Source organism: Balaenoptera musculus, chromosome 15 (genome assembly GCF_009873245.2).
Source record: "Balaenoptera musculus isolate JJ_BM4_2016_0621 chromosome 15, mBalMus1.pri.v3, whole genome shotgun sequence".
Classification (NCBI taxonomy): Eukaryota; Metazoa; Chordata; class Mammalia; order Artiodactyla; family Balaenopteridae; genus Balaenoptera; species Balaenoptera musculus.
Genome location: NC_045799.1, coordinates 78,377,274 through 78,403,748, shown reverse-complemented (window position 1 = coordinate 78,403,748; position 26,475 = coordinate 78,377,274). Strand labels below are relative to the sequence as shown.

At 42.6% G+C, this 26,475-nt stretch overlaps 1 protein-coding gene across 2 annotated transcripts; it reads left to right on the top strand.

Annotated features, from left to right (window-relative positions):
• Positions 1-207: 207 nt before the first annotated feature.
• EIF4H (eukaryotic translation initiation factor 4H) lies at positions 208-26,475 on the top strand. 2 transcript variants are annotated; one of them, XM_036825392.1, is made up of 7 exons: positions 208-385; positions 17,151-17,338; positions 19,398-19,462; positions 19,548-19,644; positions 19,961-20,020; positions 24,318-24,455; positions 24,544-26,475. In XM_036825392.1, exons 1-7 carry the CDS (start codon positions 327-329, stop codon positions 24,681-24,683), a joined length of 747 nt encoding a protein of 248 aa, XP_036681287.1. In that variant the 5' UTR covers positions 208-326; the 3' UTR covers positions 24,684-26,475. The 2 variants fall into 2 exon arrangements, with proteins under 2 accessions (XP_036681287.1, XP_036681288.1); XM_036825393.1 differs by lacking the exon at positions 19,961-20,020 and having other exon boundaries at positions 237-385.

The following is a 26,475-nucleotide window of genomic DNA, read 5'->3' as shown; positions in this document are numbered from 1 at the left end:
GGGCGCGGCAGGGGCAGGAGGCGGCCGCGGGTGAAGCCTCAGAGCTAGCACACAATGGGCCGGGGCGCCAGGGCAGGAGCCAAACCAACGCGCCGCCGCACCACGTGGGCCGCAAAACGCGCCCGGCTGCCAGAAGCCAGCCAGCCCAGACCCGGCGCGGCGGGCGCGGCGCGGCGCGGCGCAGCGTACGTGCGCGCACGCGAGCGTGCGTGCGTGCGATTTGCAATCAGGCGGCGCGGCGGACAGCCCCGGCGGCGGGGTGGGGGGAGTTATATTGCGGGGTCCTTCCGTGCTCACCCTGGTTCCTCTCGGAGCGGAGACGGCAAATGGCGGACTTCGATACCTACGACGATCGGGCCTACAGCAGCTTCGGCGGCGGCAGAGGGTGAGGCGGGCGTGGGCGGGCCCCGGCCGGGCGCGGGAGGCGGGCGGAGTCAGGGGCCCCTGGGCCGCGGCCTTCCCGCGCGCACAGCTGGGGCGGCGAGCGGTAGCGGCCCTGCTGGGCCGACTGAGGCCTCATAGAGGCGCCGGGAGGACTGGGGTCTGGAAATGGCGCGCTCGGGGAGGGTGCGGCACCGGTTAGGCTCCCCGGGTCTTGCTCGCGGGACAGATCCTTCTCTGTGCCACCCCACCCCGCCGCCTACGACGTGTCTTTTCTCTGCCTCGGCCGCAGGGCCAGGCCGCAGCGGCGCCGAGTGCCTGGCAGGACGAGCTCCCGCTTCCAGCCCCATCCCCCAGTACGGCGGGGCCAGCGCGGGGCTGTGCTGCAGCGCGGGGGTGGGGGCCGCGGCCTGCCCCGCTCCAGTCCCAGTCCCGGCCGCGGCTTCCTGTTGTCAGCCTGCGCTGCAGGCCCCCTGGCCCCTTTCGCCAGGAGACCAGCGGGCTTGGTATGGTCGGAAGGCCGAGAGAAGGGCGATTCCCATCCCTTTACGGGTGTGAGGCTGGGATTTGGCAGCTGGAGCCCTGGAATAGTTCGATTCACCCCGGGGTCGGGGGAGACCAACCAGAACATACACATCATAGCATTGTATTTATCCTTTCTTAGATCAGAGTGCCTTGTTGACAAGTGCTACGTGCCTACTGGCAGAAAATGTTATTCTCCCTGGTTTCTCCAGACCTGGAGAAGGAATCGCATTTAACTTCGTTCTGATTCTGGTCATACACAGACTATATGTAATTGAGACACCTTGTTTAAAAGAAAGATCCCTGGCTAGTGAAGAAAAAGCTTATGGTGTTTAATTCCAGGAACCCGCCCTAGATTATTTCTTTGTAGACACAAGTTATCTCATACAGAATTTAGAAGATAGGCTATAAACATCTTGCCGTTTGTCAAGGGCACACTTGGCCTTTGTGTGATTTACAGAAAGGATTACTTTCCCAGGATAACACCACAATAGTACCTACTGAGGTGTCCAGTCTCCTGGGTTTCAATCCTAAAAGTGTCTTTGTTTGGTGAAGAATGATCTTTTAATACCTTGGTTTGGGAATGGCTCAAATAAAAGCTTGTTTGGGTGCGGGAGTGTACCCAGCATCATTCATGAAAGTTGGGGACATGGAAGTTGGGGGAGGTGGAGCCACCTGTTACTTCAAAGAATACTTTATTTACTAATAAAAAAGAAATAGATGTTGGATTACATGTAAAGTTATTGCCTTTGGGGTAGGTTTCTAGACATCAAATTTGTACTTCAGTCATCTCAAAATTTAATCACTAGGATTTTTTTTCTTTTCCTAGTTTCAGAAAGCATTTGGAAGTACCCAGGAAGACTCTTAAACAGAGTAGTTCAGATTAAGGCAGCTCCAAGGAATTTTAGTTGGTTTGGAACTACAGTGTTAGTCCAATTATACAGAGCCTGGGGATTTTTTATTATTTTTTAATTCTGCCTTTTGACAAATTTACCAGCTGTTCTGGTGACTAGAGGTGTTCAAGTTAGACTTTAGGTGGATATCAAATTTTGACAGTTGGAGTGCCTTGAACAATAGAAGTTGATCAAAAGTAAAATTCTGTTTTAAGATGCCATTTATTTATCAGAATATCAAAAGACGAGGACACTGTTAGCCATTTGCCCAGATGTACTCCAAAAAGTCGTATAAGATGAGAGTAGCTGGCGTGATACATCTCCTAAGCTTCCTAATAAAAAGTCCCTTTACTATTAAGCACCTTCTGCATCTTCTCAGAATTTTCCACTTCATCTTCATGGAAAAGTACATAGGAAATACTGCTCAGATTGCCAAAAAGTAGTTTTAAAAACCTGTTGGTGAATTTGTGTGTTCTTTTAGGCGGTGTCACAGGTGAGTCAGGAAACTTCACAGAGGACTAGACATGTAGTGGTGCGATCTGTGCCAAAGCTTTCCTATTCCAGATGGTTAATGTTATTTTAACTTCATCAGGTCGGAAGTTATCAGTTATTGGAACCTTTGAAATTTAGCAAGGTGATAGGATAGTTGACCAGGTACTCTTCAATGATAATTTTGAGTTTTGAATTATGTTCACATCAGTACACGTCTCAGTGCTGTTTGTTTATGTTCAGATAGAAGCTTAAGCATTATAGACGATTACCACCTATGGAAAGCTGGTCTTGTATTGCTTTGTTTGGTACTTTTTTTTTTTAATTTATTTTATTTTATTTATTTATTTTTGGCTGCGTTGGGTCTTCGTTGCTGCGCGCGGGCTTTCTCTGGTTGCGGCGAGCGGGAGCTACTCTTCGTTGCGGTGCGTGGGCTTCTCACAGCGGTGGCTTCTCTTGTTGCGGAGCATGGGCTCTAGGCGCGCGGACTTCAGTAGTTGTGGCACATGGGCTCAGTATTTGTGGCTCGTGGGCTCCGGAGCACAGGCTCAGTAGTTGTGGTGCACAGGCTTAGTTGCTCTGTGGCATGTGGGATCTTCCCGGTCCAGGGCTCGAACCCGTGTCCCCTGCATTGGCAGGCGGATTCTTAACCACTGCGCCACCAGGGAAGTCCCTGTTTGGTACTTTTGTAAGGCAACTGCTCTCTAGTCTAAAACACCTTAGCTAGATAAGATGTCTTAACTCTAAGCACTTGGGTCACAGGTGAAAGGAATGGCGGGTTTGAAATATAGAGTCAAGGGGCTTCCCTGCAGTGGTTAAGAATCCGCCTGCCAATGCAGGGGACACAGGTTGGAGCCCTGGCCCGGGAAGATCCCACATGCCGCGGAGCAGCTAAGCCCGTGAGCCACAACTACTGAGCCTGTGCTCTAGAGCCTGCGAGCCATAACTACTGAAGCCCACGCGCCTAGAGCCCATGCTCCACAAGAGAAGCCACCGCAATGAGAAGCCTGCGCACTGCAACGAAGGTAGCCCCTGATCGCCAGAACTAGAGAAAGCTCGTGTACAGCAACGAAGACCCAACGCAGCCAAAAATAAAATAAATAAAAACAAATTAATTAATTAATTAAAAAAAGAAGGGTCTTCTCATTAAAAACAAAAACAAAAACTTGGGTTTTAATAATTATACATTCCCCGTAAGTTTATTTTGTAGTTGTGTGTAATAACCAGTACGGTTGTCAGGAAGCAATATTGAACAACTGCTTTATTTCCCCAGCCTATAGAGGCATGTCCCCTGCAGCAGAGGAGAGAACCAGGGACTGCATTGTTGCTCAGAAAGCAAGTCAAAACAAAATTCCAAATTATTAGGAGTTGATTGTATCATATCTTGAATGTATTTGGTTTTGCTCTTTGCTAAATTATCTTTGTGGGGTTCCAATTTTTCATTTGCCATTGACAATAAAGTGTAGAGTAACACTGATTTTACATTTTTAACTGCAAAAGGCCTTTTGAGTGCTTAACCTAAAACTAGCATCAATCCTGAGAATTAGATTGGAACTTGGAATTAGCAAGAATTGATATTGCTGAAATGGTACCTGCTAAAAATTGATTAAGCTACAAAGTTAAATATTCTTTATTAGGTTCCAGTTAGGGGATTTAGAATTCTAATCTTTGAGTCTCATAGGATTTAAGCTTGGCATCTCTAAATTTCTAAGTATATTTTAAGCCTTAAAATGGGGAAGAAAGTGTATAAAAGCTAGCTAGTTTCACTTATAACAGGATCTGTAAAGGTGTTGAAAGGCATATTCTAAAATCCTGTTTACCTATCAAATGTCAAGTTGTTTGGGTTTATTGTCATACTTCTCTCCACTCAGTCTCCCAGTGCTTGATTCCAAGTCATTGTCCTCTTTGAGAAGTGTTGTTACCACAAATACTTGGTTTTACCAAGAGATCTTTGAGATGTCAGATGTTCAGGCAGAAGCCCTGGCTTTAGAATCAGGCAGACCAGAGCTTAAGTGTCCTCTTGGCTGTGTATTAGCAGTATGATCTGGACAAGTTTCTTTACCTCTCTGAGCCTCACTTTCCCCGCATATAAGATAGAAACTCCTCTATAGGGCTGTTGGGAGTATTAAATGAGATGTTAAACTGCAGCACAGTATCTGGTACATAAAAAATGTTTAATATTTGGTAGCTGTAGATTTATAATTTTTTAAAATTTATTTGTTTTTGGCTGCGTTGGGTCTTCATTGCTGTGCACGGGCTTTCTGTAGTTGCGGCGAGCAGGGGCTACTCTTTGTTGCAGTGCGTGGGCTTCTCGTTGCGGAGCACAGGCTCTAGGCGTGCGGGTTCAGTAGTTGTGGCACGCAGACTCAGTAGTTGTGGCTTGCAGGCTCTAGAGCACAGGCTCAGTAGTTGTGACGCACGGGCTTAGTTGCTCCGCGGCATGTGGGATCTTCCCAGACCAGGGCTCGAACCTGTGTCCCCTGCATTGGCAGGCAGATTCTTAACCACTGCACCACGAGGGAAGTCCAGTTTATAATTTTTTAATTCTTAAAATAATTTCTTTGGAGCTAGAGTGGGAAAATTTCTGTTGAGGGTTAGGTGGAGTGAGTTTTTATTTTCCTGGCTATATTTCTAAAGCCAATAAAGGGAAAGCTGCTCATTTTATAGGCATAAAGCATTTATAATGTAATACCATAAGTATGGTAAATTAGTACCAAGTAATTCATTTTTTAAATTTATTTATTTATTGGCTGCTTTGGGTCTTAGTTGCTGCGCACAGGCTTTCTCTTTCATTGCGGCGCGCGGGCTTCTCGTTGTGGTAGCTTGTTGCGGAGCATGGGCTCTAGGTGCACGGGCTTTAGTAGTTGTGGCACTCCGGCTCAGTAGTTGTGCCTCGTGGGCTCTAGAGTGCAGGCGCATGGGCTTAGTTGCTCCGTGGCATGTGGGATCTTCCCGGACCAGGGCTCGAACGCGTGTCTCCTACATTGGCAGGCGGATTCTTAACCCCACTGCGCCACCAGGGAAGTCCCACCAAGTGATTCATTCTTGTACATTATTGGTTTGTAACAAAATTCATGCTTGGAATATTTATTTATTTATTTATTTATTTTTATTTTATTTATTTTTGGCTGCGTTGGGTCTTCCTTGCTGCGTGCGTGCTTTCTCTAGTTGTGGCGAGCGGGGGCTACTCTTCGTTGCGGTGCGTGGGCTTCTCATTGCGGCGGCTTCTCTTGTTGCGGAGCACGGGCTCTAGGCACGCGGGCGTCCCGTAGTTGTGGCTCGCAGGCTCTAGAGTGCAGGCTCAGTAGTTGTGGCGCACGGGCTTCGTTGCTCCGTGGCATGTGGGATCTTCCCGGACCAGGGCTTGAACCCATGTCCCCTGCATTGGCAGGCGGATTCTTAACCACTGAGCCACCAGGGACGCCCCATGCTTGGAATATTTAAATGCTTCTGAGATTTCTAAAAAAAAATTTTTTTCGCATACTTTTAAAATTTATATTTCTGTTTGAAATTAACCTTAGTGTTCTGGAAAGACTTTACACAAATTCAAGAAGTCTTCCCAGAAACTTGGAACATAGCAGAATGTTTGGCTGGGGGGGTGGGGGGGCATGGGGGGAGTCAGTCCTAGATCAGATCCACCTTCCAGTTTCCAGCTTCCGCTAGAAACTAAAGAGTGTTGGGCAGAAGACCATGGCATGCGTCTTTGCCTTTTCATCATTAGTGCAGCTGGTTAGACCTGCACACTCAGGGCACGAAGTAAGTGACCACTTGATTTTGACTGCACTTAACAGCTCTAATGTCTAAGTTGTCTTTTTAAATAATTGAACATCCTTGTTTTTTTTAAGTTTGCCAACCATATGATGGTTTTTAAAATGTTTTTCTTGATAGGACCCTCTGGATGTGCTTCAGTATGTTGATACTCTGTTGAAAACATAGTACCTTCATTGCACTCCAGTATAGGGTAGATGTAGCTGGTGATCTCCCTCGCTCTGCACACTGTTCTCTAATTGAAATAATCAGTTGCATTTTTGGAGCCCCCCCCCACCCCTTTTATTATTTTTTTGGCCGCACCGCGCGGCTTCTGGGATCTTAGTTCCCCTGACTAGGAACTGAACCTGGGCCCTCGGCAGTGAAAGCAAGGAGTCCTAACAACTGGACCGCCAGGGAATTCCCTGGAGCCTTTTGCATATCTGGCTGAGTAGAAGACAGCTCGTTTCTCATAGCTGCTTCTGTATTCACTCTTGAGGTAGGTTGTGTGGTTGACATATATGAAGAAAATTCAGCTGTACATAGGTAAGTAGTTGAAAGTGGGAGGACTATTTTAATAGCCTTTTCAGATAATTGTAGATACTCTTATTTGTGACTGTACCAAAACTTGACAGGTGGTAATTTCCATAAAGGTTAGTTGTAACAATAAACTTTCCACACTCTTACATTAAAATCCATAGATCTATCTTATATTTTGAGTGGATCTTTTGCTGTGCCTTTTTTTTTTTTTTTTTTTGCTGTATTGGGTCTTTGTTGCTGTGCGCAAGCTTTCTCTAGTTGCGGTGAGCAGGGGCTACTCTTCGTTGTGGTGCGCGGGCTTCTCATTGTCGTGGCTTCTCTTGTTGCGGAGCACCGGCTCTAGGCGTGCAGGCTTCAGTAGTTGTGGCACGTGGGCTTCAGTAGTTGTGGCTCACGGGCTGTAGAGCGCAGGCTCAGTAGTTGTGGCATACGGGCTTAGTTGCTCCGCAGCATGTGGGATCTTCCCCGGCCAGGGCTCAAACCTGTTTCCCTTGCGTTGGCAGGCAGATTCTTAACCACTGCGCCACCAGGAAAGCCGAGGTGTACATTTTTTTTTTTGTAACATGATACTTTGGTCATTTGGAAAATACCAGTTCACTGAGTTATGCAGATCTTCCAAATGTTGAAGCATTTCACTATACAGTGTCAAAAATCATGTTCATTAATGTCGCCGTCAGTTTCATCAGAAAAATTTCAGGTATTGGGAGACTGTCAAGCTTATATTGATAGATAAAAGTTTTCTAAAATTCTGGTTTTTGCTTGAAAGCCTGTGTTTTGTCATTCGCAGCAGATAGTACTGTTAGTTTTCCTTGAAGTGGCAGAATCATTTCATTTACAAGAAAATGTCTATGTAGCATCCGAGTCTGAACCATAGTTTGTCAGTTCTTTCAGGTAAAAATGGTGTTCCATGAAAAGAATAGCTAGTTCAGCTTGTAACTCACTTGCAGGAGTGCTTTTCCTGGAGATAACCATGTACTTCTGTAAGCAGCAGAAGTGCTTCATTCCCATTTCGTAACAGGGAATATTTTAAAAGTGGGTCAGTATTTAATAAAATTAATCATTTTTACCACTTTATTAAAAACATTCTTTTCCAAAGGTGGCTTTTTTTTTGGCTGTGCCACGAGGCTTGTAGGATCTTAGTTCCCCCACCAGGGATCGAACCTGGGTGAAAGCGTGGACTGCTAACCACTGGACCACCAGGGAATCCACCCCCCCCTTTTTTTTTTAATACTGCAAATGCATGAGTAATAGTGCAGTTTGGTGCCCCGGCCTGATTCATGCGAAGGCCAATGGCATGATCGGTGTAGGTGCTTGCTCTCATTGACTTAACAGGGATACTACAGCCAGAAAGGTTTGGCTCTGGGGGGGCAGAGCCAGAACCAAAGGAAGTACATTTTGGTGCTCTTTTAGAGGCCGTCTGAAAATGCAAAGAATTGTTACTTTAACTGATTTTCTGTTAATGGAGGAACCTCAGTATGGTCTAGATTGAGCTGGAATTTACCACTTGCTCATTTTACCTAATACTTAAAGAGTTTTTTAATAAATGTATTTATTATTTTTTATATTTTTATTTTTGGTTGGGTTGGGTCTTCGTTGCTGCGCACAGGCTTTCTCTAGTTGCGGTGAGCGGGGGCAACTCTTCGTTGCGGTGCGCGGGCTTCTCATTGCAGTGGCTTCTCTTGATGCGGAGCACGGGCTCTAGATGCGCGGGCTTCGGTAGTTGCGGCTCGTGGGCTCTAGAGCGCAGGCTGAGTAGTTGTGGCGCACGGGCTTAGTTGCTCCGCAGCATGTGGGGTCTTCCCGGACCAGGGCTCGAACCCGTGTCTCCTGCATTGGCAGGCGGATTCTTAACCACTGCGCCACCAGGGAAGTCCCATACTTAAAGATTAATCTGAATATTTTCATGCATAAGCAGTCAAGACTAATATATCAGACCCCCATGTAGCCATTACTCCGTTTTTTTTTCTTATTGTGGTAAAATATACATAACATAAAGTTTACCATTTTATAGGACTTCCCTGGCGGTCTAGTGGTTAAGACCCTGGGCTTCCACTGCAGAGGGCACGGATTCCGTCCCTGGTTGGGGAACTAAGATGATCCTGCATGCCACGCAGCACGGCCACAATTTACCATTTTAACCATTTCTAAGTGTACAATTCAGTGGTACTAAAGTTCACAATGATTACAATTCAGTGATCACTATTTCCAGAACTTTTTCATCGTTCCAAACAGAAACTCTACCCATTAAGCAAGGCTCCATTTATTTCACCGTTTTAATTTTATAAACATTTTTGCTTTTTCTGTTTCATCTATCTTCCCCATTGTGGGGAGGGAAATGAATATTTTACAGCAGAGTCTAGTGTAACGACCTGCCCCATGTACCTATTACCCACTGTTTTTTTAAGTGACCACTCCTATTTCATCTATACCTCCTTGCTTTACTCTCCTGCCACACACTTCTGGATTATTTTAAAACAAGTCTTAGATGTGACTGTCATTTCATCTGGAAGTACTTCAGTATGAGTTTCAAAAGTAAAAACTTAAAAAAAAAAATATGACCACAATATCATCACATCTGAAAACTTAATATAACAGTAGCCCAGTAAATATTTTGATTTCTCATAATTATCTCATAAATTCTGATGTACAACTGGTTCACTTAAATCAGGGCCAGACAACGTTTGCACATTTATTTGGTTGTTGTGTCTACTAAATCTGTTAGTTGATAGGGTCCTCCTCTTTTTGTCTCTTGACTGTTTGTTTTTAAAGGATGTGTGGCTTTTTTGAAGGTACTTTTAATACACTTAATTCTGATACCTATCATGTGAGGTAGCAGCAAGTTAAAATTTGATATCGTTAAACAATTATTAAGTATTATTTTAATGCATGTATGTGTTTTAGTACAGGTTACTTGGGTTCTTATGACTTTTCAAATATTAAATGAAGAGAACTGTTAGCTCTGACTGAATGGTTTTGAATTCTAGGTTTTAAATGGTGGTCTATCTACGGCAATTTGTAGGTACCTAAAATAATTTACGTTTTAAAATAAATTGTATAGTTGTAAGTTACTTGTGGATCATATCAAATTCAACATTGCCTGAAAATGTGGTTTCATGTAGAATGAAATGGAGCTGGTAGTATGTGGAATGTCAAATCTCAAATAGTAAGTCTTCTATTTTGGAAGAAAAGAACCTATAAAGTTCAAAACTAATCCATAGAAATAGTTTACACCATACCTTTAAGACAGATTTTTTTTGTGGCAGTATTTCTGAGGACCAATAAGTAGCTTGAGATTTAAGATTCCATTTCCTCTGAAAAATCTGGTACTTTTTTTGGCTGCATTGGGTCTGTGTTACTGTGGCAGGCTTTCTCTAGTTGCAGCAAGTGGGGGCTACTCTTCATTGCGGTGCGTGGGCTTCTCATTGCGGTGGCTTCTCTTGTTGTGGCTCACGGGCTCAATAGTTGTGGCTCGCGGGCTTAGTTGCTCTGTGGCATGTGGGATCTTCCCGGACCAGGGCTCGAACCCATGTCCCCTGCGTTGGCAGGCAGATTCTTAGCCATTGCGCCACCAGGGAAGTCCCAAATCTGGAACTTTTGGATTGAGTAACCTTTTTCACCCATATGAAGTTATTAAATTACTAAGCCCATTTCTTTCCTTTCATGTGTGGGAGTCCAAAATTTTAGTTCATTATGATAAATACTTTTTCCCAGTAAGAAAAGGTCCCTAAAAGACTATGTAAACCAGAAGTCCCTTTCATGTTCACTATTCATCTAAAACAAGGCTTTCAAACTGCCTGTTGTGTCCTGTTGGGAGATGATGAAATCAACTTAGTGTGGGTCCTGGTAAGCATCTTTTAAGGTGAAATAGAATAGAGAATAGTGTGCATTATACTATGAGTTAGTACTGTTGGCAAGCTTTTTAAAAATTAATTTGTGTAGTTAACATGCAGGAATGTATGCATGTATTAAGTTGTGATGTAAAATGTATTCCTTGTTGTTGTACACAGCCTGAAAATTTTTTGAAAAATACTTAAGTACGTAATTGGGGATGTCATCTGAATACATGTAACCCTCTTTTATAATCTAAATTTTTTTCCAAATAAGAGTACCCACATTGGTGAAGAAGTTACTGGCAACCCTAAAGTAGTTGGTAGGCCTGTGGCTTCATTCCTTCCACCCTAAGTCTCAGATACTGTAATAGTTCTGGAGATAAAGCAGTGAACAAGACAAGAGTTCCTGCCTCAGAACAACTTTGCATTTCTCTGCATTGCTTTTTATATCTTACAGATGTGATTAAATTATTAAGATCCCATTCACAGCAGAAAAGAGCTCCTTGAAATAAGGCTCATTGAAGAATTCACCATAGACACTGCTCCCTCCCCACCCCCAGTGTTTACCAGAAACTTTCAGAGGCTTTCATGCACATCCTGTAGTAATGACAGTTGTCAAGATAAAGGGATTTAATTTTGAGTGCTAATTGAAGGCCTTGGAAAATACATACACTTAGAGGAAGATCTACTTGGAAGTGAAGGGTCTTTAATCCAAGTTCCATTGGGCTAGTTTTTTAAAACCTAAGTTACAACTAAAATGTAATGTGGCATCTTGGATGGCATTCTGTGACAGGAAAAGGACATTAGGTGAAAGCTAAGAAAATCTGAATAAACTGAACTAGTTAGTAATGAATTAGTTAGTAATGTATTGATATTGGTTCTGTGATTGTAACCAGTGTATCTTACTAATGTAAGATGTTAATAGGTAGTGTAAAATGGTGTTTATGAAATAAGGGCTTGGCTTTTGAGAGCCTAACCTTTTTTGATTATTGTCTAGAAACCAAGTAGGTTACACATTTTGATCTTTCTGCATGCTCAGAGGATTTTGTCTTTGTTGCTTACTTGCATTTTATTCTCATAAAGGCAGTCTTACTGTGATTTTATGTAGGATCTAGGATAGTGCCTCAGGCCACGTGATATATGCTAATAAGTGTTTCTGGGTGGCACATGAAAGACCAAAGTTGTTGATCAGCCCTAATGAAACTAACTCAGTTATCACCTAGAAGTAATAGAGGGAGAGCACCTAATGTTCCAAATACCAAAGAGAGGTTAATACTCTATAGTCATGGTATCTTGGCACTGGTCTTAAAGTTTTAAGAATGACAGCAACAGTACTTAAATTCCGTATAGTTTCTAATGCACCTAGAAATCTTCGTAAAATTCTTGTCCAGAAATAATAGCGTGTGGCCTTCATTTTTTATTATCTTTCACACTTTGGAAGCAAGTCTTGAGCACTTAATTTTGTTTCATCCACTTACTGACTGATCCCAGCCCAAAGAATCTCTTCTCTTCTTTTTTCTTATAGTTAGTTGCCCTTCCTCCAGTCTCCTCTCACTCCTATATATCTTTGCTTATTCACACATTATCATCTTAAGAGTTCAGTGTTTTGTCTTCTGCCTGGAAAATAGAGTCCAAGTGCCTTTTGCTCCACCCTGCAGAGACAGTGCTCGTCACTGTCTCCTGAATTTTCTGCAGTCTTTTACTTGGGATGTGATTTCTCCTTTCTAGATGCCTGGACCCCCTTAGCTGAATTATCAGCTCCTTGAGGGTAGGAACAAGTCTTAGGTTTGTGCCCTCAGTATTGTGCTCTGTATTTAATAGACATTGATACTTTGTTGGTTTGAGTGAAGAAACGTGATTTGTCTGTAACTCCAGGTGTGATTTTGGTCACACCTGGAGTTGAAAGTTGGATTTCGTAAATGACTGAGGATGTAATTATTACTTTAAAACTTTCGTATTTTTTTTTTAAATCAATAGACTGTCCCTATGTGCAGCAGTAATGAGCGGGCAAGCCTATTGCTCGGTGGGAGCGATATGGCCTGGGAGTTTGCAGGACAGCCCTTCAGGTCTCTTTTCTGAATTGCAGGGTGGTGGGGAGGGGGAGGTGTGTGCCCAGGCCTGCAGCTTTGCCTCATCTGTTGCCTGCTTTACATCCATGGCTTGTTAGTCAACCTCCTTCTGTATGAGCAGTGTATCCTGTAGCGTGTTTAATTTATCCATAACACTTTAGAATTGTTATTAAACTTTTATAAAGTAATCAGTCTCTGAAGTGTTTTTATGGTCAATTTCAAACTCCTTTATAACATAGAAATTTGAAATATTTATAAAGTAACAGATGAGAAAACTGAAGTACAGAGGTGATTTGGAAGAGGTCCTACACCAAGCTAAGTAAGGTGCCAGGTGGGTCTTCTGTGTTTTTAACCTGTTTTAGAAAGTGCTTTCATGTAACATAGCTTATTTAGATAATAGTCCCCTCTAAACTTAAATTAGTGTCAGAAGTATCTCATAAGAATTTTAGCTCAAAGAATTTCTGATATTTGACTTTTTTATTTGATTGGTTGATGACAGAATGTATCGTTTTATTATGTCCATATGCATTCTCTGGGGTTTGTCTTCTTCAGCCTTGTCTCTCAAGTTGCTGGCACACTGTAGACTCTTCATAGAGTGAATAAATTGAAATCTACCCGGCTGGCCCCAATCCCACTGCATTGTAATGTCTTCAGTGAACTACTCTACAAAAAGCTAAAAACCACTCAAGTCCTGTAGAACTGACCACATCAGGTAGGGCAGTATTTAGGACTGCATCTGTTAGTCTTGAAAAAATCTGGAGTGTTAAGCCACTGGCAGTTTTGTGAGGCTACGGTGAAATAAGCAAGTTGATGGGCTTGGGTTAGCTCTTTCCACATCTCCAGCTCTTCAAGTACTGCTTGCCTGAAGCAGGATTCTTGTATCTTTGCAAAGCCAGAGCTGGCTTCTCATCCTGCTGCATTCTTGCTAGTGCCCCCCCTCAGTAGCATTAACCTGGGCAGCGGTCCTTATCAAGGCTTGCTTACGTGGCTTTCTGTATTCAGTCAGAGGTCGGTTGACCCTATCTTTTCAGTCCTCTGTCCAGCACCCCACAGAAGTTCTCATGTGCCCTTTTAGCAAGCCTGCCTACCTCCATTTTCTTGATTCATCAAACAGACACCTGCCAAATTTATCATTTCTTCATCCTCACCTTCATGTTGAATTTTTTAAAAATCATTGTAGTCCTTTGCTTTTTTACATATCTATGTAAATATATACACAAACATGCATGTATGCATTTACAGTTATTTATGTTTTATATGTGCTACTCAGGTGTAAGCTACTCCAGGACAAGGGGCTGTTTTCCACCAGATGTTTAATAAATGTTGAGTAGATGAATTTAAAGTTTTTAATTATAGTTGGTCCCCAGTTTTGACAGTTTTCCAAGTGTTTAAACTGTATTTTATATGTTCAGTACCCAGTCCCAAAGAGTATCTTACTGAAAATATTTTAGGTTTTATGGGGTTTTTTTTGTTGGTGGTGGTTTTTATGGGTTTTTTTTTTTTTTTTTTTTTTTTTTTGGCTGCATTTGGTCTTTGTTGCTGCGCGTGGGCTTTCTCTAGTTGCGGCGAGCGGGGGCTACTCTTCATTGCAGTAGTTCCTCTTGTTGCAGAGCATGGGCTCTAGGCATGCGGGCTTCAGTAGTTGTGGCACGCAGGCTCAGTAGTTGTGGCGCACGGCTTAGTTGCTCCGCAGCATGTGGGATCTTCCCTGGCCAGGGCTCGAACCCTAGTCCCCTGCACTGGCAGGCGGATTCTTAACCACTGCGCCACCAGGGAAGTCCCAGTTTTATGGTTATTGAAATGCAAAATAAGTCACATTCACTTGTAAGCCTATTTTTCTGGTATTAGGACAGAATGCAGGATTTTTCTATTGGGAAGCAGCAGTTCTGAGTTAATTAAACTTAAAATTTTTAGCCATCTAAGAATTACTTCATAGCCTGGTTCTTCTAACAAAAAAAAAAAGCGTTGTCTTAAAATTGATATTTATTATCAAATATTTGAGATATCTGGAATTTGTGTCAGGCAAGATGTGGAATTTCTTTCATGATATTTCTAGCAATATATGAATTTTAAAAATCAAGTTACTTTCGAAGACCTGGTATTAATATATATTCTGCCAAAAGAAAGGAAGGTTGACTTTAAGCATATTTTTGACTGATGTGAGGAGACTCTTTTGCTTTAAATGTCTCTTAAAGAAAAACAACACCTCCCCCTTTTAAATTTTTTTCCTCCTGTGTTCTGCAAACATTTTATTTTGAAGTTTTTCAAGTCTTCAGTAAAGTTGAAAGAGTGCAATACAATGGACACTGGTAGATGTCACAAGTTTCACACTTGCTTTATCTTTATATATTCGTGCATGCACACATGTCCTTTATGCTGAACCCTTTGAAAATAAATGGCTGTCCTGACACTGCACTCCTTAATACTTTGTTTCTCCTGAGAACAGAGGCATCCTACTAACTTCAGTACCAATTAATCACTCCTAAGAAATTTAATGCTAACAATAATATTTATACTCACCAGATTCAGATTTCTCCATCTGCTTTTTCTTTTATGGCTGTGTGTTCCAGGATCCAAAGATCACATGTAGCATTGGTTATCATTTCGTTAGTTCCCCTGCCTTTTTTGTCTTTCATGACTTTTACATATTTGAAGAATCTGTGCCAAAATAGAAGGCACATTTAAATTTCTCCCATTATTAGTGGTACTAAGTTCAGTTACCTGGTTACAGTAGTGACTGGCAGATTCATTTTACCAGTGTTTTGGCATCCTTTGAGCCTTGCCTGAATCAGTCACTACTACATTGGTGGTTACAGAGTAGTGGTTTTCTAATTACATGGTTTTCTAATTTCCTCCTACATTTTTTAGCTGACAGCCTTATTGATGTAATAAAGAAGAGCTCCCCTTCCCATTCATTAATTTAGTAGACTATCTATTAGAGCAATGTAGGTTTAGAGCAAAATTGATGAGAAAGTATAGAGTTCCCATATGCCCCCTGCCCTCACAAATGCACAGGGGCACAGCTTCCCCTGCTGTCAACATCTGCACCAGAGTAGTACATTTGTTCCAATCAATGAATCTACATTGACAATGTCATTATCACCCAGTGTCCATAGTTAACATTAGGGTTCACTCTTGGTGTTGTCCATTCTGTTCTATGGGTTTTGACAAATGTATAATGGCCCCATTTATTTTTTTGTTTGTTTTTAAAATATTTATTTATTTGGCTGCAGTGGGTCTTAGTTGCGGCACGCGGGATCTTCAGTTGCGTCATGCAGGCTCTTAGTTGCATTATGCGGGATCTAGTTCCCTGACCAGGGATCAAACCTGGGCCCCCTGCGTTGGGAGCGCGAAGTCTTAACCACTGGACCACCAGCGGGAAGTCCCGTGGCCCCGTTTGTTTGTTTGTTTATTTGTTTATTTTGGCTGAGTTGGGTCTTCGTTGCTGCTCATGGGCCTTCTCTAGTTGCAGCAAGCGGGGGCTACTCTTTACTGCGGCGCGCAGTCTTCTCATTGTGGTGGCTTCTCTTGTTGTGGAGCATGGGCTCTAGGCGTGCGGGCTTCAGTAGTTGTGGCACATGGGCTCAGTAGTTGTGACTCGCAGGCTCTAGAGCACAGGCTCAGTAGTTGTGGCACACGGGCTTAGTTGTTCCGCAGCATGTGGGATCTTCCCAGACCAGGGCTCGAACCCATGTCCCCTGAATTGGCAGACGGATTCCCAACCGCTGCACCACCAGGGAAGCCGGTCCCATTTATTTTTAAATTATCTATAAAACATTGTAAACCTCAGGTCTTAGATGGCAGTTATTGTGGTCATTGTTACTCTACACATGTGTACTATGTGACAGGCAGTGTATGACGCACCATATATTATTTCTCAATAATTCAAGGTCTATCTTAGTATTAACCCAGTTTTCCAAATCAAGCTTAGAGAAATTGAGTAACTCCTCAAGGTTATATGGTGGAGTAAGTATGTGGTAGAGCTCGGATTTCAACCAGGGCCTCTGCAGATTAGCCATGATATGGTGGAGTCAGGGTCCTGCCACTTCTAAGCTCGGTAACCGTGGACAAGCTAAACATCTCTTGACTTAGCTGAGGAAATGGCATTGACGTTTAAATGAATTAGTAATATGCACCTTGTATGTGAGGACCCAATGAGGTACTGCATGGGGGAGTGGAGAGTAGTATGTACAATGCATAGTACTTGCTGCACAAAATCTAAAATTTTTATTAGAGCTTATTATCTATAATCAGCAAGAAACAATTGTATTGTGAATGAGTTAAACTTCAGCTTCAGGGTAATAAGTGGACACTCCATTTCAGTGTGTGTTAGTATTATCGGGTATGAAGGAGGGCATTGGCTTAGGTTCTTTTCTCCTATTCTTAGTGAATAGGAGAGAACCACTTGTCTGTGGGAGGATGTTATATTTGGATTCGATTCTCCAGGGAAAGGTACGTTCACATAGATTCTGTGTTTCTGTGGACATTTCTGTCATCCAGAAATAGGCATGTTTTTCATAAATATTTTGGAATACTGTATTATTTCAAGGAGATGTTACTGTATACATTATATAGGATTATTTCGCCTGGGTGGTGTGGCTTAGTGGGAGACATTTTCCTTGGCCCTCTGGGGCAAGAACACATGGGCAGAGTTGAATCCTGTCTGTTTCCCCTCCTAGGTCCCGTGGCAGTGCTGGTGGCCATGGTTCCCGTGGCCAGAAGGAGCTGCCCACAGAGCCCCCCTACACAGCATATGTAGGAAATCTACCTTTTAATACGGTGCAGGGCGACATAGACGCTATCTTTAAGGATCTCAGCATAAGGAGTGTACGGCTAGTCAGAGACAAAGACACAGACAAATTTAAAGGTGAGTTTGGGGGATTTTTACTGTGCATTATTGTAAGGGGAGGAGGGTCTAAACCAGAGGGCTCTAATTATGAAAGTCTTTCAATGAAAGTGTTCCGAACATTTGCCTAGTCCAAGTAGTTGAAATAAACATTTATTAGCGCTTTAACGCATAGGCCTTCAGTTCTATTTGGGGGGGAAGATGTTTTATACATAATCTAGTTTGTAGAAATATGTGGCATATGCCCAAGTAAATCTGGAGTTTGCCTGACCTATATAGCAATCCTGTCTCTGCCAGAAAGGGAGTTACCAGGAAAGAAATGAACAGATAAAACTTAGGACTTTTCAGGTGCATATCACCTTGGCCAACTCATGCATTTTTAGGGAGTAGTTTTCCTGTAATCTAGTTTATTATGAAGTCCCAAAGGTAACTTAGTACTCGTCACTGTACATTTGTGACTTCAGAGCATGTGTTTAGGGAAATGATTGGCTCAAATTTCAGGTAAAGTTAGTGTCTGTAGGTTAGTCTTTCGGGTTCTTGAGCAGAGGGGTAAGGATGAGGAACCAAATGGGCATTATCGTCCGACTTCCACGGCTTCCTGAAGGCAAATGTGCCCTGTATCGAAGTGCATGATGCCAGATACAAGGGCATTTGGTTTGCTTTATTTACCCAGAAGTACATCCATGAAAGGCACCCAGAGGCTGTGGGGCTGTAGAAGAAGCAGGGGTGCTGCTCAGCAGAGCGGTTCCGTAGTTTTGTCGTTCTGAAAGCTTTCTGACTTAAGAGCCTGGAGCCTTGTTATAGTAAGTGATCAAACAGTGGGAAAAAATGTATCAGTGAAGCTTGGAGCAGTAAGTCCCGCTGCTAGGCAGCGTTAGGAATTCAAATGTAAGGGAGATGTGTGGGTGAAGCCAGCCTTCGGGCTGAGTCAGTAGCAGCAGAGTTTGTCTCATAGAAGGGCGTCTTTGGTTTCGGCAGCTGGATGTGAGCTGAGTGGGAGCTCTGGAGTGACTAGGCTCTTGCTGCCTCTTTGAACTTGCAAGTGGTTTTCTCAGTTCTTCTAAACATTGAATCCACTTAGGGCAAAAGGCATGGATGGGGAGGTGGAGTATGGGTTGGGGGTGGAGGACGGGGAACTCTACAGCCAAGCAGTACATTCATTCTTTGTGTAAGCAAATGGTGAACAGGAAAAGTTTGGACCCAGGCTTTAGAAGCACTTGCAGTCTAGTGGGCTTTGAAGGTGAAGTGTAATCGTCATACAGAATGGGGATGGGGAGGGTGGTAATACAGGGTGTGGTGTGAGCATACGGGGTAGGGGGACGGCAAGGAAAGGGCATGGACAAGAGTGTTGCAGGTAGAAGGAAAAGCTTATTCAGAGGTTGGAGGTGAGAGAGAGGGTGTGGTTTCTTCTGCCTGGAGTGTCCTCTGCTTACAGGCCTGTGTCAGAATCTAGCGTTAGAGACTCAAGTTGTCAATAAAGCATGCTGCACCTAGGCCAGCTGTCTTTAATTAATTAGCATCCTGAGGAGGACGCGCTTGTGGCCGAGGGTATTTTTTGTTTTGTTTTGTTTTGTTTTTTTCCGAGGGTATGTTTTTTCGCTTTGTAAAACAAATTTTATACCACCTACCTGAGTAGTAAGTAATGGCACCCTCAGCCTGTTCCATCAAAGCGTGTTTGGTATCGAATTTGAAGTCTGTGTCTTAAAGCCCCTGTTAGGTTATATTAAAGTCATTCAGAAGTCAAAACTAAAAGCTCTTCAGTGACCCAAGGAAGGTTTTAATATTATGGTTAAAACATAAAGCTTTATAAAAACACAGCTACTGTTTCAGTACCTATTTGATTAGCACTTTCTGATAGAATATAATTAAGAGGGGAAAAAATATAATTAAGAGGGAGGAATACCAGTCAAGTTCTATTTATTAGAAAGTAAAATATGCTCTTTCAGGTTCTGCAAGTCTCCTGCCATCTAGATGCAACAGAAGTGGTAGTTATGATGTAGGGAAATGGTACAGACAGGGATCCCACCTTATCTTTAACCCGGAATTCCTTGAGGAAATCAGGGTTTGTTATCTCTTACAGGATTCTGCTATGTAGAATTTGATGAAGTGGATTCCCTTAAGGAAGCCTTGACATACGATGGTGCAGTAAGTATATTCAGGTTTTCTCTGTGGTGTTAGTAGTTGAGATTTTTTTCTTGCCAGTACTTACACAGTGTTTTCCACTTATTAGCTCTTGGGTGACCGGTCACTTCGTGTGGACATTGCAGAAGGCAGAAAACAAGATAAAGGCGGCTTTGGATTCAGGAAAGGTGGACCAGATGACAGAGGTGATTGGTTCTTCTACAACTGAACATAAAACTTACTATATGCCCACTGATTACAGCTCTTAAAGGTTACCAGAAGAACTCTATCTCATAGGTCTGATAGGTGTTTATGAGCTTTTAAAAACGTGTAAAATCTTAGAAAGAATGGATGATGCTTCTGCAAGCCTGGGTTTTTTTCCTTCCTGTTGGCAGCAAAAACTCTTATAATTTCATTGAACTTCCCATCACATGAGTTGTACGTCTTCCCAATGAATTTTTCCATGTTTGTGCAGCAAGGTAATGATACGACCTCAACTTTATCTTTTTTGTGTATCCTCAGGAATGGGTGGCTCTCAAGAATCTAGAGGTGGATGGGATTCCCGGGATGACTTCAATTCCGGTATCAGTATTTAAAGTATCACCACTTACCCTTTTCAGTGGCCTTGCTGCTGTTGTACATTTCTTGTGAGTAGCCCGCCTGGCCGGACTACTTTAGTTCCTTTCACAAATGAAACTTTCCTAAAAGGTACCCAGGCATGCAATAAGCCTCTGTTAGAACCTCAATGTTTGGGGTAGGACTTGAAAGCTTCCACATCGTGGGCAAGTTGGACTGATCCGCCTTATTTTGTTACCTTTTCTTAGTCTACTGTTCTTATATGTGCCTGTGTCTCATGCTGAGTCTTTCTCAGGGTTTAGCCCAGGGGAGCCCCTTGATGGTGCTTGTGGGTATGGCATGAATAGAAGTACTATTATTTCTAGAAGTCTGAAGGTTCTAGAAGCTTACAGAAAGCCTCATACTAATGGTTCCTGGTGGCTCCCTCTTAGATGGTAATAGGTAGTCCTGATGACCTCTTTGTTTCTTAAAGGGCGTGGAGCCCCTATCCCTTAAGTGGACATAATCCACTTTATCATTGCTTTTCTTAACTCATCAAAGCATACCAGTGGGTGCCTCCTTGTGTCAACTCAAGAGGTCACTTTGCATGCCAGGTTTTGAAGGGTTGATCTCCTAAACATTTCTTCATCTCTTTACTTGTTTTTTTTTTAATTATGAAGGTAATTCATACATGGTAAAAATGTCCATTGTAACCATAAGGTAGAGAATGAAAAACAAGTCTGTTTTCTTTCCTATAAACTTGAGATTATCTCTGCACTTGCCACCACATAAGATGAGATCATTAGTGCCCGCCCCCCCCCCCCAGTCAAAACAAAAATCAGTAGAAAGTAACTGGTAAGTATGGGAGGAAATGGTCTTGTGAGTCGACATTTTTTAAAAGTTCATTCCAGTACTGCGTTAGCTAAACAGATTACTGCTTATATCTGTTGAATAATTTAATTCCTAAAAGTCCTATAGCCAATCAGAAATGAGCTTATTCATAAAAGTACAGTATAATCCAGTAAACCTGTAATTTTATGTATAAGCTAGTCTCTGATTGAAAAATGCAACAAATGTCATCTCAAAGCCACCTCGGGTGTAGTAGTTAGTGACTTGACGAGTGGTGCTCTCCAGTCTGCCAGTTTTGCATCTCCTAGAACTGGAGAAGTAGCACAGTGAGCTCACAGCTTTGGAGGTTACCAGAGAAACTGATGTCTTTCTACTACTGGCTTAGCTTGGGCTTTTTTTACTCTGAAACAAGACATACAGTGAACATAGAGAAACTACCTTGCCACCAACCAGTGTAAACTACAGTGTTTTGGTGATAATCTAAAACCAGCAGTGCCCACATGGTGGGGTACGGCCTATATACATGATTTGTATAGGTAGACCTTTTTTACTCTTTAAAATAATGCCTTTTTTTAAATGACACACTCTCATTGTAAAAAAAAAATTTTTTTTCAAGCAATACAAAAAAAAATACAAAGAAGAAAACAGATAAGACAGTCCCTGTCAACCAGAAATAGGCAGTGTGTTTTTATTTATTTTTTATCTTTTTTTTTTTTGGCTGTGCCATGCAGCATGCAGGATCTTAGTTACCCACTAGGGATCGAACCTGTGCCCCCTGCAGTGGAAGCGCAAAGTCTTAACCACTGGACCACCAGGGAAGTCCCTAGGCAGTGTGTTAAACTAAACTTCGTAAAGAAAACTCAGAAGATTTTCATGAATAGTGTGCCTCCTAGAAATCTGTCATCAAACTTGATGAAAAGATAATTGTTAATGTCAAACCTTGCTTTTTTTTCCCCCCTCATAATCTTCTCATCACTCATATCATAAGAGTTTTGAAATGAGGTGGTCACTTGATGTTAATGTACACTGGGTTTTGGGGGGGGTTTTTTCCCCACTATACTTTGTCTCATGAACCTGGACAAAGTAGCAGTTGTGTTTATGTGCCTTGTCAGTGTGGGTGTGAGCTGATTTGTTTTATGCTAAACACTGGTAGCAAAAATTAATCTCATTAAAAGGGAAGTAACTTTACTTTCATAATCAACGTGGAAAGGTACACACAGTTTAGTTTGGAGGAAATGTCAGGTTAAATGTTTGAATACTAATTAAGCCTGTTTAATGAATGGTGTATCCTCTCTGGTTGATAGAAAAGATTTTGTAAAGAAACTTATACTTGATTATATGCTTCCAAAATGGGTTTTCCCCCAAAGCAGTGCTCCTGTTGGTCTAAACCTTCTTTAGAATTGTTGTCATTACTTGTTTTGTTAAAATTGAAATTGTTCGATTTAGTCTCTGAACTGAGTTTCAGATAACTTGATCAATTTACAAATTCCTTGCTACCCTTAAAGAACAAAAAAACCCCACCATTGCAGATAGTTGATTCTCCATATTCACAGTAGTTAGGTTCTTTAAAGCCACTGCAAACACCAAATTGGCGGATACTGAGCCATTGCTCATAGAGGAAATACACAGGCTCCTGTGAGCCTCTGGTCATATTTTTGTCAGCCATTCAATACATAACCTTGCTTTATGTGTTTGTGTTTAAAGACGCCTTGTTTAATATATATAGTTGATTGATTAACAATGAACTCACGGCCAACAGCACTGTAACTCATGCCTGCATGAGGCTTCTCTAACAAGGCACATCCCAGCCTTGCACTTAGCAGTACTAGACAGCACTTCAGCATGATGTTTGGGTGCTGTTTTATTTTAACCGCAAAATCACTAACAAAAAGCACAAAAGAGCAGAAAGCCTGGCACTAAATAGATTGTGAAAAGGACGCTTGTTTACTGTTTGAGCTGAGACAAGGCAGAGTGTTGGCTCATTCAACCTCAGCTGAGAATGTATGTGTCAGGTGACAGATGTTTCACTGCTCTGTGCATGTCTGAATGACAGCAAAAGGCCCCAAGTATTGATTTCGGGGTTACAAATAAATTTTGGTGAGTAGACGAATTTGCAAACGTGAAATCTATGAATAATGGGGATCAGCTATTTAGTAGAAGAATATTTCTCAAGCTCAGGATCCTTCTTCAAGGATAAGTTCCTACAAAGCTTTGAGCAATGGCGCTATCCTTGGAGTGAGTAAAAATAGTCACCTTCAGGAGCTTAAACAGAGGGGGCAAGCTCATTTGTTTAATTACAGTCTTATTTCTTAAATTTTTACTGAACGTTAAATAGGTTATACTGTTAAAAGGTTAATTATCTTAACCTCCCCCCATGACTTTCAGTTAAATACAAAACTAAGGCTTACGGTTCTTAAAATATTCTTCACACTGATGAGAATTGCAACTTACTTTTTTTAATATAAATTTATTTACTTATTTATTTATTTATGGCTGCATTGGGTCTTTGTTGCTGCGCATGGGTTTTCTCTAGTTGCGGTGATCAGGGGCTACTCTTCGTTGCGGTGCGTGGGCTTCTCATTGCGGTGGCTTCTCTTGTTGCGGAGCACGGGCTCTAGGCGCGCGGGCTTCAGTAGTTGTGGCTCGTGGGCTCTAGAGCGCAGGCTCTGTAGTTGTGGCGCACGGGCTTAGTTGCTCCGCGGCATGTGGGATCTTCCCGGACCGGGGCTCGAACCCATGTCCCCTGCATTGGCAGGTGGATTCTTAACCACCGCGCCACCAGGGAAGTCCAAATTGCAACTTACTTTTAATTCTAAATCAGATGCAGTTTACTTCTGTTGGTAATTATTTTAGCGGATGCACAAACGAATGGGGGAAAAAAACCCTTTGCAGCCAGAGGAGGTGTGGGTTGGGTCTGCGGTTCCTGCTCTCTGGCGCCCTCTCTGGGAAGGGAGTGGGCCTGATCACAGCTTTTTTTACACACAGGTGCTTTGCTTTTAGAATGATCCACACCCGAATCGCAGCAGAAACAGAAAAATGGGGAATGTCACCCAGAGGTGACTTTGTATTTTTATTTTGCCTTCATATCTAGCTTTTTTCTTTTGATTTTGTGTTCTAAATTGTAACTTCTAAATTTCAGGTTTATCTTTTTTAATAACTGTATAGATTGTATTAGAAAACAATAAAATGTGCTTTGAGCATTTTTGTTTTAAGCCATATTAGAATATTATGGACTTTTCCTGCAAGCTAAGAATTTACAGCTCGTTTTATTTTTCTCTCCTAAGATTCTTTTTTTATTTTAGAAGTCTGTTAGCATTGAAATTACCCAACAGATTCACGTTTGGACTCATTTTGTATGCACTTTTGATGCTGGACAAACTAAAGAATTTAAAATTAAACTTAATTCACACAAGCTATGTTATCAGCTTTGAGACAGTAGTTCAAAAGATAATTCAGTGTCATCTTCCTCCTTCAGGCTTCAGGGATGACTTCTTAGGAGGCAGGGGAGGGAGTCGCCCAGGTGACCGGCGAACAGGCCCCCCAATGGGAAGTCGTTTCAGAGATGGCCCTCCCCTTCGAGGGTCCAATATGGATTTCAGAGAACCAACAGAAGGTATGACGATAATGTGAACGTGTAAGTGGAGCTCTGGAGGGTGTCTTCTTGGCACATTTGTAAGCCATGTTGTGTTTCCCTCCCCCAGAGGAAAGAGCACAGAGACCACGGCTCCAGCTTAAACCTCGAACAGTTGCAACGCCCCTCAATCAAGTAGCCAACCCCAACTCTGCTATCTTCGGGGGAGCCAGGCCCAGAGAGGAAGTTGTTCACAAGGAGCAAGAATGAGCTTGCGGTTGGGAGGGAATGGGATGTGGGGGGAGTTCGAGCGAGACCACAGCCTGGCTGGCCCCCCAGACCGGCAGTCCTGCAGTTACCATTCCTGCGCCTGACCTTTGTCCTCCTTTCTTACAATGGAAACACAGAGCTTGTGAGTGCATGTCAGCAGTTAACAAGTGGTTTTTAGTACATTCTTGGCTTTGCCGTATCTACCTAGTGCCTGTTTTGTGCTTTTTTTTTTCTTTTTTTTTTTTTTTTCCCTCCTGCCACTCCTTTCCTATTTTCCTTCTGTCCTTTTTCCTTCCAGCACATGAGTTTCTCTAGAGGGACAAAGGCAGCTGCCATGCGGGAGTTCTTTATATTGAAGTGCTGCTTCATTTCTCTCCTTTGCTTTTCTGTTTTTCCTTTAGCCACACTGGGCATTTCCTTTGATTTTTCTCAGCGACCTGCATGTTGAGTTCTGTTTTGCTGTGGCTTCCAAGAAAAAAAACAAGTCACAAATTGGATAGCATCTTGTTTTTATTCAGCTGTGATCAACATACAGAATTTGGGACACCTTGCTTTCAAAACAAGGATAAAATATCTGTTGATCTTTGCAAATTCCTTCCTGTAACTATTTATAGATCGTCCTGACTCCATTACTCCCTCCCCAGATGGGAGAACAGGCTCACATTTCAAACAGCAAAACCTAAAAGGATAATGTGAACTGCTGGTGGGTGTGCACATAGGAGATAAATTGAATACACTGCTGTGTTCACATGCTTTATTATTGCTCTTTCAACACCGTGTCCAAACCGGTTCCCTTCTTTCACCTGCCGTTTTAGAGGCTCCTCTGTGGCTGGATATAGCGAACTGCTCTCTAGTTTCCTTTCTGCTGGCTGCAGAGGTGCTTTGGGCACTGCAGGTGGTAGCGCGGTGCTGGGCTCACTTCGTAGTGCGGACGCTGCTTCCTCTCAAACCCCTGTTGTCGTGTGTTCTGCATCACTCCCTGTGTTTATCTGTTCCCTGATACAAGTAATAATGAGATACTGCGCTTCCCACCATCCCTTAATTTTAGAGTGAAAGAATGGGCCTAGAATCTGGCACTTTACTCTCGTTCACTTGATGAATTGAGAATTTGACTATGCAGAGCTGTCAGATAACTGGTAGGTGGCTTGAGGTCACTAGTTCTCAGCTTTAGGACGTTCACTCCCACATACAGTGTTCAGCACTCACCCAGGCTAGGCAGCAGCTTTTGAGCTTGAACACCTCTGTGTGAACAAATTCTTTAGCACCCGAGTCCCACTTCATCCAGTTGGGAGCAGTTCGGGGTCAGCTAGAGCCCCGGAAAAGAGAGACCCTCACCAGCATGACTGGAGGGCCGGGGGCAGGCTGGCCCACGCAGTGTGCTTGGAAGGTAGCTCCTCGCCAGCTGCCATCCTCGGCTTCTCTTACTTTGTCTTTGTCACCAGATCTCAGCAATTTACAGAACTCTCCCTCCTTTCCTTCCTTCCACCTGTCATCTTTGCTTCTGAAATAAGAACCATTTGTGTAACACCAATACTTACCTTAAGAAAGACATGCATTATGTGGTTGTAATCAAACCTGATGCTTTCAGATGACCTACTTACATCTTCAGTGTGGAAAAGATTAAGAACAAAACAAATTCATCTAAACTTCTGGGCAATCCAGTTGACTTTTAAATGTAAGAATGGAATTCCAAACACTTAACACATTCAGCTATATGACAGAAAGTAAATCTATGGATATGGTATTTTGTGAATGATCTTTTAAATAAAAGAAAACCTTACGTAATATTTAA

What these genes read in the sequence shown, in the direction of transcription:
- EIF4H (XM_036825392.1), top strand. Translation starts at nt 327, where the DNA reads ATGGCGGACTTCGATACCTACGACGATCGGGCCTACAGCAGCTTCGGC. An exon ending in AGACACAGACAAATTTAAAG is followed by an intron (nt 17,339 to 19,397) that starts GTGAGTTTGGGG and finishes TATCTCTTACAG; the next exon opens with GATTCTGCTATGTAGAATTT. An exon ending in TTTCAGAGAACCAACAGAAG is followed by an intron (nt 24,456 to 24,543) that starts GTATGACGATAA and finishes TCCCTCCCCCAG; the next exon opens with AGGAAAGAGCACAGAGACCA.